The 11323-nt window shown below is 29.6% G+C and overlaps 2 protein-coding genes across 2 annotated transcripts; one reads left to right on the top strand and one right to left on the bottom strand.

Annotated features, from left to right (window-relative positions):
* The first annotated feature begins 630 nt into the window (after window positions 1-630).
* LOC145037390 (alpha/beta-Hydrolases superfamily protein) lies at window positions 631-2800 on the top strand. The gene is made up of 7 exons (XM_078986042.1): window positions 631-956; window positions 1113-1205; window positions 1425-1781; window positions 1845-1917; window positions 1995-2141; window positions 2240-2365; window positions 2541-2800. The coding sequence occupies exons 1-7, from the start codon at window positions 733-735 to the stop codon at window positions 2610-2612; spliced, it is 1092 nt and encodes a 363-aa protein (XP_078842168.1). The 5' UTR covers window positions 631-732; the 3' UTR covers window positions 2613-2800.
* A 2481-nt stretch (window positions 2801-5281) lies between these two features.
* Window positions 5282-8757, bottom strand: LOC145037381 (IQ domain-containing protein IQM2-like). The gene is made up of 9 exons (XM_078986034.1): window positions 8646-8757; window positions 7832-8221; window positions 7606-7720; window positions 7452-7517; window positions 7249-7337; window positions 7053-7143; window positions 6625-6864; window positions 6412-6513; window positions 5282-6013 (listed from the first exon to the last, which is right to left on the bottom strand). Exons 2-9 carry the CDS (start codon window positions 8167-8169, stop codon window positions 5474-5476), a joined length of 1581 nt encoding a protein of 526 aa, XP_078842160.1. The 5' UTR covers window positions 8170-8221; window positions 8646-8757; the 3' UTR covers window positions 5282-5473.
* Window positions 8758-11323: the final 2566 nt, after the last annotated feature.

The following is an 11323-nucleotide window of genomic DNA, read 5'->3' as shown; positions in this document are numbered from 1 at the left end:
TATACTTTTTGGAAAGTATCATATATACATATATAGCATCGTAAAATGATCATTTTCTTGAAGATTTCTAACATGCAACAGAAATCTTTTTTTTTTCTATTGTAACATTGTACTTTCTAAAAGAATGTTATTTACAATTTTTTACATTCTATTATTATTATTATTATTATTTTTTAATTCGAGCATGATTTAGAAAATAAATAAAAACATTTTCTTATATGATATTCTACTTTATGAAAAGTGTCATTTATGTGCTGAAAGATAAATAAACATATTTTTTAGATGTCGACCGTTTAGTACACGGTAAATTTATAAATAGGACATCTAATATTTTAAAAAGTATTTGAAAATTTATGATTCAACTCATTTATTTAGAATATAGCATTAGTTATTATTATTATTATATATTGAATTACCTACTTATTCATAATTTTATTTGTATTTATCTCTAAATTTTAATATTTAAATAATTTAATATTTATACCTAGATATTTAACTTTTGTTTTAATTATAACAGTTTTAAACTTAGTTCATACTTTATATGATCCATGATATAGAACACCTAAAATATGTATATGTATATTGGAATAATTTGATTGATTACGTTTCATGTATCTTTTTAGAGGCGACGTGGCAAGCTTTTTCACATCACCGAACTGTGTGGCTCCAAAGCATTCGAAACTTTCAAATGCAAAAGAACAAGCGGTGAGATGCACACAGAGCTCCCTCTCAATGGCGAGCACCACTTCTTCTACACTCGGATTGCCCAAACTCCACTTCCCACAATCATTCACGTACAAAATTTCATCTTCGTCGTCGAGTATCCCCAGGAAAACTCGGGTTCCTTCCATTTCTTCGAAACCAAGCAGAATAATATCAATCTGTTCGTGTTTAACAGACAGTTCTTCAATCGAAGCAGTGGAAGCAATCAGCCCCAAAGTTCAAGTCGAAACATGGTATCATCTATTTCCCTGATTAGGGTTTTTTTTAGCACCTTAATTTTGCAAATTGAGACAATACTTATAGTGTTACGATTTATGAAGCCTGATTTTGGGGGTGTTTTGATGTGTGAATAAACTAATTATCTCGATTTGATTTTGTATGTGTTGTAGCACCTGGAATTGGAAAGGCTATTCGATTCGATACCAGTACGCCGGAAACAGTGGCCCTGCATTGGTTTTAGTTCATGGATTCGGAGCAAACAGGTCCACCATCATTCATCTTTTGCTTCTCGTCAACTATGTGATATAGGTATTAACTGCATTAGATTCGCGATAATTCAAATGAACAAATAATCAAATCATTCAAAATTCAAATGTTTCTGATCCTATCCTGGATTTGCCTACATGATTCCATCTTCAAGTTCTTTGTTTCATCATACACTCCCATATCGCTAAATATCTCCAATTCATCTTCTTTAACAGCGATCATTGGCGCAAAAACATCCCTGTTCTTGCAGAATCAAATAGAGTATTCTCAATCGATCTTATTGGCTATGGTTATTCCGACAAACCAAATCCTCGTGATCTTGGAGACACTCCATTTTATACATTTGAGACATGGGGTTCTCAAATAAACGACTTTTGTACAGAAATAGTTAAAGATCAAGCATTCTTTATCTGCAATTCAATCGGAGGACTTGTTGGTCTTCAAGCAGCAGTTTCAGATCCAAGCATCTGTAAAGGCATTGTTCTTCTAAATATATCTCTTCGTATGCTTCATATAACAAAACAACCATGGTTTGGGAGACCCCTGATCAGATCTTTCCAGAACTTACTGAGGTAAATTACCAATCTAACCTCCAATTTGAACCAACTTTTTCAAGTTACAATCGTTTGTTCCAGGAATACCCCTGTTGGAAAATTCTTCTTTCAAACTGTCGCAACACGAGAATCTGTTAAGAATATTCTTTGTCAGGTAAATATATTTTTATAAATTTTTTTAATGATAATAAAACGTTATTAAAACTTTTTCTTTTTTTTGTGATTTGATAGTGTTATCATGATACTTCCCAAGTGACTGAAGAACTGGTGGACACAATCCTTCTTCCAGGGCTTGAGCCTGGTGCTGCTGACGTGTTCCTTGAATTTATTTGTTATTCAGATGGCCCACTTCCCGAAGAACTACTGCCTCTAGTAAAGGTTGACTTTTTGGTCAACCCTTTTGGTCAAAGTCAAACATTTCATATTGAAAAAAATGTGGGTGATAATGAGATATGATAATCTTGTGTTTTGTGTAGTGTCCGGTGTTGGTGGCATGGGGGGATAAAGATCCTTGGGAACCCGTTGAACTCGGAAAAGCTTATGGACAGTTTGACACTGTTGAAGATTTTGTTGTACTTCCTGACGTTGGTCATTGCCCTCAGGTATATAAATTTGTTTATTTTCTAGACTGAATAGGCTGTCTGAATGAAACTAAATGACAATTTTATCCTCGTATTTAAAAAAACAAATTTTACGGTATTCATTGATTGTAATTTTTGTTTTTATTGTTATGAAAATTTGTAATTTTTGGTTTTTGACGTGATGCTGACATGGCAGGATGAAGCGCCTCATTTGGTGAACCCGTTGGTCGAGTCTTTTATTGCACGCCATGCAATAATGAAAAGTTAGTTTTTGTTAATTGACAAATGAAACATTACCATTTTGTTGTTTTATTTAAAGGTTCAAAATTTAAGTCAATGGGGCTGTTTTATGCTTTTTTTTTTTTTGTATCAAACAAGCAAGTGTATTTATAAAGCAAAAGATCATTGGTATTTGATACTTAGATTTGAGACGATCTTTTGAATTGGATTGATTAATTCGATTACTACAATTTCGCCCAAATATTTTACCAGAGGCCGATTAGGCCCAAATCAAGATTAAGACCAAAGCCCGGCCCAAAACATGGTACCATATAAGGAGCAAAAAAATCTAAAGGCTAAAAAAAAACAAAATCGTATGAATAATAGCTTTTGTGGAATTAATCTTAGATAAAACATTTATATTTTGGTCCTTTTATGTGGTTTGACTACTATATTTAACTTCGGTAGATAAAAGTCATCTATTTTTTAAAGAAATTATGTGACTATTTTTAGTTTAGTAGGCATTAAAAGTACAACTACATGGTACCTCATTAAACTGTATGATATCATATGTACTTTCTCAAATAACATCTAACTTTTTGAAATACTTCTCATTTAGCTAATTGATACATGTATAACTTGTTAAACCGATAAATGATAAACCATTTTAGGAAAAAAGATGTTACTTCATATTGTAATAGGATGTCATTTAGGTAATTAAGAAACAATGTTATTTTTAATATTTGCTAAACTAGAAATATGAGACAACATTGGTTGTAATGGAAATTTCTTTAGAAAATGGATGACTTTCATTAACCGAAATAAAATAGTGATTGAACTGCAGAAAAAGTAACATATATTGGTTTCTATATATATTGTATTTTTAAAAATACGGATTGGAATATTACTGAAGAACTATGTGATATTTTAAAACTCTTTTATAATTAAGTGTTTAATTTATCGTGTGTGTGTGTTATTTTATGTCGCATCTTTATGAGAAAAATTATTGTAAATGCCAATTAAGTTGTCAATTTGTCAAAATAAACAACAATAGTATGAGTCAATTAACACAATTGCACAAGCATTTGATATCGATGTCAACGATTATGATAATAATAAATTTAGTAAAAATCATTTTACCATAGCATTTTCTAATGTGTTCACGACTTAACATTCCTTTTACAAATGTTCAGGTAATTTAACTCAGATTGATTTGTATGCAATTATGGTTCTTGTACCATGGGTTTTGGGATTTGATGCATGTTTATGCTATAAATATAATGTCACTTTAATTAATTAGACGGTTAAATGGTTAATTATTCTTGTACATATGACTTATATAGGTAATAACTTTTGGTTAAAATATGTAGATACGATACTCTATTATATATAATTAATGGTGTAACACCTTAAGGAATGTGTCATTGAAAAAAAGATTAAATACGTATTACCTATATATCCTTGGTTTTTGTTGTCATATAACATTATATGATATTCAATTATTCATAAGATTGACATGGAATTTCTTGATTTCATAGTTTAATTATATAAAATGTTTCGTTACTTTACAAACAACTTTCTCCATTGATAATTAAATAACCATTAGGACTTGGTTCTAACCAATATAAAAAAATGTAAATTAACACGCAAAAATATGTATTGAGCAAGCATAATCTTGAATTGGTCTATGCGTGGCAACATAATCTCTATATTCATATTTTATTTCAAAAGAAAAAACGAAAAAAAAAAAAAAATCCAATCTACCTTGCCAAGACAATTGCGACATACTTTCTAGGAGGTTTCATATTAACATCTAGGGCAATACTCCTAATTTGTTATATTTATGCTATTTTTACGTTTAAATCATTATATTTTATGTATATGACCCGTGTTGAATTTGATTTATATATTTTAAATTAAATTAGATGAGGTGTATATATACCCTTAAACTTGATGTATTCTAAGTTTAATTAGATGAGGTGTATATGCACAAAAAGTTGGTAGATTTGGTGAACAAAAACCAAAGAGCAAAATTACAAAATATAATAATAAGAAGAAAAGGCAAATGAAAAATAAGAGAAATTGCATTCTTTTAATTCATCAAACGACACAAATTGGTTTTGTACACGGTTTCCACATGTAGACAAGATCTCCATTTCCTAATCGATTACAACTTTGACCAAATAAATAGTCAACTCTCCAGTCTTGAGTAACAGATCCTATTTCCATGAAAAAATCTTGCAAGTCTACTGCAAATACTCGTTTCTTAATGGTTTAATGTGCAAAAGTACAACCATACTTGCACATAGTACAACTTTAAGTCTCTCCAATCTTTTTACAAGATCTTTTCTTTTAAATTCTTTATAAGAAAGGTTCCAACTTTTGCAAAAAAAGATTTTCTTGATGATTTGATTTAAAGATCCAAATAGAAGACTCAAATAGTCAAACCCATATCTCATAATCAATGAAAAAACACAAAAATCCAATCTTTTTTCATCAACTAATACTCATGTAATCTTAAAGTAAAGACTCAAGATCAATGCATTATAATCAAAGAAAGAACACAAAAATCCAATCTTTTCATTTTAGAAGAGTGTTATCATTTAATACTCATGTAAGTTCATATAAAAGACTCGAAACCCTTGTATCAAATCAAAGAAAGTACACAAAAAATTCAATCATTTTTCATTAAAAGAGTATTATCAATGAATACTCATGTAAAATCTACAACTTTTTTTCCAATTTGTATCTATACAAGACTTGGAAAACAAAGGAAAAACTATAATTCTATACATAATTTGTACATTTAAACTTCAAAAGAATGCCTAAACTACCTATGTCAATTTGCATTTGCTATCAATACTAGAAATCAACAAATTAATCAACCAACTCTAGAAACTATAAAGTCAACTAACATGATTTAAAAGTCAACGGAGACGATTGTGTTCTATTTCTTCGGTCAAATGACCTCAAACTTCTTGGAGACAAATTTGCTTGTTCTAAAGCATGTGATTGTAACTTTGAAGGGTAATCCCTCAAACAACCAATTCGAGGTCCAACTCCTGTGCTCCATTTGCACGAAAGTTGTCTTCCTAATTGAAACGATTTTGTTTCTTTATGTGAATTGATCCTTTGAATGATAGATTCTTCCATTTCTTGCTCATGTTCATCATCCGAGTAACCATCTAACATGGCTTTTGATCCTTTGAATGATAGATTCTCGTTCTTTAACTTCACGTACAAATCATTGTTGTTTGGTATTTCAAGAGCACTTAAAGTAAAACCACCAAAAAGTTTCGCTTTTTTTGTTGATACCAATGGCATATCTTGATATTCAACGGTTTTTTCAAAAGTATGATCTTCATCTTCGGATGAGTGAGTTGCTGCGTGAGCAATAATACTACTTTGTTTTCCAAGGTATTCTTTATCATCATCATCAATGGAATCCATCTGAAATCATAACAAAAGTGTGAGAATCAACTTTTAACTATCAAGAATAAAGCAGAAAGCAGATACTAGCAAAAAAGCTGACATTAAAGAGAGGAACAAGACTAAAGAAGGTAAATATTGTACTTCTTACGCCTCCACAACCTCCTATCAAGTATCAATTATAAAAAATAAAGCAGATAGCAGATACTAGCAAAAAAGCTGACATAATAGATGTGACAAGATTCAAAAGGTGAATATTGTTCAGAAAGCACAAATTACGAAAAAGGACCCTAGAAGTCTAGGAGGCTAGGACCTAGCCTATGCCTATACTACACAACACTGATTTTAAGTCTCCACACTCTGCTATCAAGAAAATCAAAATAAAATAATGACAATTGAATATAGTTTTGTTTTTTTACCTTTACATGAGAAGTATCCACATCATTTTCATGGAGGAACGAAATGAAATCTTGAAAATTTTCTTTGGTAGGATGATAATGACCGCTATGAGGCCAAACCGCCTATTCAATAAACATATTAATATGAGAATCTTGTACTTTTTTGAAACAAGAAAAAGACACTAATAAGTAATAATTAATAAATAAATAATAACAATAATAATAATAATATACCTTAAGGACACCTTTCTCAGCTACAAATCTCCCTGCAGCCAACGTGGCACCCCCAGAAAGAAAACTTGAATGTTGAAAAGAACCTTTCTTTTTTATCCCAACATATAAAATCTTGTTTGTGCTTAAAACAAAGATCCATTTAGCACCTTTTGTTTCTCCAGTAGTATCAATGAAATCGCCTGTTTGTTTGTAAAAAAACTTCCCACCTTCTATCATTACTTCATACGCCTTCCTCTCCATCTACAAGAAAAACAAGAATCTTGATAAGATTCACTTCTTTATTCAACATACATCACAAAGTTCAATGCTTTATTCAAATATACATCACAAAATCAAATCTTTATTCAATACCCATTACAAAGATCAAAACTTTATTTGATTTCCAATTTGGGTTTTCAAAAAAGATAGAAAAAGGACAAGAATTATACCGGGCCAAGATATTTGATGCATTGTTGTTGAAGCTTTGATCTTGGACACTTTTCAACAAGATTTATTTCTTTACCTTCTCCTATATCCAACCTGAGTTTTCAAAAAAATAAAAAGATTCAGTTTATATAAACTTTATAAACATTGCTTCTGAATTCTTATAAGAATGTAAGATTAAAGATTATGAAATGTAGTTACCAGTAAAAGAAGGGTTCTTTGCTTTGAGACTGAAACCATTTCAAGTAATAAAAGTGAAGATTGTGACCATAACGATGCCTTGGATCAATCTGTATAAATATAAATATAACACAAACAAAATTAGAAAATTTATAGAAATTCAACAAAGTAGTAATATAAATATTAAATAGTAATATCAGTTCATCATTTTAGGTTTCACTTACAGCTTCGAGCCAATGCTGCAAAGCAAGCTTCTGGGCTTTGGAATTTTGTGATAATCCTTTTCCAACCTGAAAAAATGAAGAAAAACTTTGTAAATTATCTGATTTTGATTATTTAATTACATTTTTTTTAATATTTAAATGGTTTTGAATCTACCTTAGCAGCTCGTGTTCTTGCTCTGGCCCAACGTGATGTGGCTGTTTCATGTTTGTCGATATCAAAAAATGATATCGAACTCCTTTTGAGTTCTGCAAAATCTAGAACTTTCCACCTAAAACAATCATAAATTATAAATATGAAGAATCTAATTAGCAAAAATTAAAGTGATAAAAGCAAATCGAATTGAAGTAATTAAACAATCAAAGTATAATATAATACTAACCAGTTTTGTTCAATTAAAACTGCGCAATCTGCCAACTTTCTTCTTGTTCGAAAGCTTTTATATACTTTTTGCAACTTCGTAGCAGCTTCATGATTAGGGCTAGACAATTGCATTGTACTTTCGTTCTTTTTCGCATTAAATAATTCGTTTTCTTCTTGTGAAGGGATTTTGAGGGTCATTTTCTGAGGGCTTACGGATTTCGTTATGATTGATTCGGAATCTTGGCTCTTGAAACTGATTGATTTGACCAAAATTTTACCTTCTTCATCTTCTAAACAGCTGATGGAGGTTTCCAAATCTGTACAGGTGGCAAAGGGGCACGAAATTGATAATCCCATGCAAGTTTGAAAGGAATGTTTTACAGTTTATGAATCTTGACGTATGTTGTTCCTGTTACAAGAAATTCATTACGTTCAAATTAGAATCGAGTATCAATAACGTGTGTATTGTATAAGAATAGAAGATTGTAGAAACTAAAAAATGTAAGATTTATTAGGAGATATAACGTTTGAAGTTTAGTCATTTGTTATGACTAATACGATTACACCAACAAACAGCAAACAATTTGAACACAATGCTCGTTGTCGATGTAAATTCAAAAGGCTAGGGCTTTGATTGTAAAGAAAAATGAATCTTTAAGAATAATCAAACCTAGAAAGAGATAGATACACAGTTCAGATACCCACTGGCGCATTTCATCGAAAACCTCATGGGCATGAACAAAAGAGCGGAAAGATGCGAAATACTTATAATACCGAACAAAAATAAAAAAAGAAATGGGAAAAATCGAAGAAGAGAAAGAGGTAATGATAACCTTATGGAGAAATTGATGAGTAAAGACTGAGAAATTGGATCGATGTTGTGTTTGAGTATGTTTTTTTTGTCGATTTTGAGTTGAAATTGGGATGGAAACAGAGAAGTTGGAGTAGTTGGCTACTGTGATGGCAAAATTGCTCTTATATATAGAAGCCGTCCAGTAGTTTCGGAGTATGCGTGTGAAAGGGGAAGAAGGGGTGGCACGTGGATGGACTTTAGAGTATCATTTATTCTAGTAATAAATAAATTTATATTTATGTTTTTATTTAAAATAATATGCCAATTTAATTAAAGTTTTATATAAAAAGGAAAATAAATATCCCAAAGGTTTCATATCCATAAGGATTAAGGATATCTAGTGTATAAATTGCAAAGCGGATTAAAAAACAAATATTTTATTATTATCTTAGTAATTGATAAAGCATACTTTTTTTGAACATCTAGAGCTTTTTATTGGAGTCTTGTAATGCAAAAAAATTCAAAATGAAAAAGTTTATCATATATTTTTCATATAAAAGCTTTTTCAATTAGATTTTTATTCACACGATTAAAAAAACATGCTAAGTAATAAACAACTTTAAAAATTTGATTTGAAAAACAAAAGAAAAAAGAACCTTCTTCTATAGCTTCTTAAGGTTTTAAGAAGTTTTTTATTTAAAAAACTCTTCTCTAACCGTTTAATATACAAATTTATCCTTTTATTTGTAAAAGTTACATATATATGGTAATATATGATAAGTTCGTTGCATACAAATGTTCAAATTTTATATAAAATGGTAATTCGTTACATTACTGATTAATATAGTACACCACAAAGTGAAATAATGGATAGAACTAGCAACCCTTTCTCTTAATAATTATGCAATCTTTTTACCTTTCACTTTGAACTTTGTAAAATATTACTTTCATTCCTTTTATTTTTAAAATTTTTATGTCTATCCCCTGTAATATATATATATATATATATATATATATATATATATATATATATATATATATATATATATATATATATACTAGCAGTGTACCCGCGCAAAGCGGCGGGGCGTGTAAATTCTTTCGGTGATATGTTTCCTCTACAAAAATGTTATGTTACAAAAGAAAGTACATGTCGAAGATAAAATAATCAAACTATGGTGTTATTTGGGAGATGAAGGTAGTGTTTGTTTTTTGTCTGCAGATCTGCGAGACGTCTTCTGTCTGCGCCGCGCAGACCACGCGCAGACATTAGTCTTCGCAGACTGTTTGTTTTTTTGAAGACTGCAGACCTAAAAATGTCTGCGCGCCCTCTTCTTGGCGCAGATGTGGACCAGAATCTTCTAACATCTTCAGACATCTTCTAGCTTAAAAAAACATATATATCTTTATTTTTTTTAAGTTTTTTTTTTTTAATTTATATTTTTTCCAACTTTATTAATGATAAACAATATGAAAAAAAAAATTACAAAACTTAAAAAAAAACATTTGACGATACAAACATGATATTTTTAACAAATTTATAAATAAAAATTTATTATAATAATAGTCGTTGAAATTGTTTATATAAATATGAAAAAAAAATCAAAATATATTCTTATATTTTTTTGCCAAAATTTTGTAAAACTTTATTTAATAGAGTATCATCAATTTCTCGAGAAAATATTTATCGTACGTTTTTAATAGATTTATTTGAAAAAATCGAAGTTTATTTCCATCTATTTATGTACAAATTCTTTGATCACTAATTATAATGTTTAGTTATAACTTTGCAATCAAAGTTGTTGGTTTTTATCAAATATGTATATGAATTAATACCATTTTTATTTTTATTTTTTATATAATAATACATAAAAGTTGATCTAGATTCGTTATATATTTATAATAAAGTCGTAAAAATATATAAAAAATTCGCTTTGAAGTTTTAAAAAATCAGTTTTTTTTAATAGCCCGCAGATGTTAAAAAAACAAACAATCTTCTTTTTTCAGACTGCAGACGTTTGATCCACCTCTTCTACTGCAGAGGTCTACAGATGTGGTCCGCAGACTGCAGACATTTTGCCTCAGAAAAAACAAACAACACCGAAGTCTTTTTTTGTTCCTGAACGGTAGGCTTTATAGCAGAGAAGGGAACAAAGAGGTATATACGATTGAAAGGATATTTGAATCAGCATGCTAAATTTAAGAATATCTAAAAGGGTTCAAAATTTGAATGAATTCGAGATTTTAGGGAACCATATCAAATTGCTGAGAAATATAAGGAAATTTGATGATAAATATTTGAATTCAAAATGTGGTTAAAATTTAATATTATTTTATTAATGGTTACTTGTACTATCAGCTTTATCATTTGAACGTCTTAAAAGAATAATATTATTATAATCAATCTATTTTTAGAAATAATTAGATTTCTTTTATAAGATAGTAAATATATATATATAGAGAGAGAGAGAGAGAGAACACGCACTTTGTTCGTTAACTTAAAAAAAACTAAATTTTTACGTGTTTATTTTTATGTATATGTCGATATATATAATATGATTTTCCTACAGTTACAACTCAACTTTGTAAAATTTTACTTTGCCATCTTCAGCTTTAAACTTTTTTGTATAGTTATTACATATTTGCTAAATACTTTGTATATGTTTATACATTACATGTAATCCATTATTCGTCAAATACATTGCCGTCGGCGCAACA

The sequence above is a fragment of the Lactuca saligna genome, chromosome 1, assembly GCF_052625555.1.
Source record: "Lactuca saligna cultivar CGN05327 chromosome 1, ASM5262555v1, whole genome shotgun sequence".
NCBI lineage: Eukaryota > Viridiplantae > Streptophyta > Magnoliopsida > Asterales > Asteraceae > Lactuca > Lactuca saligna.
This window is presented reverse-complemented; position numbering and strand designations above follow the sequence as displayed.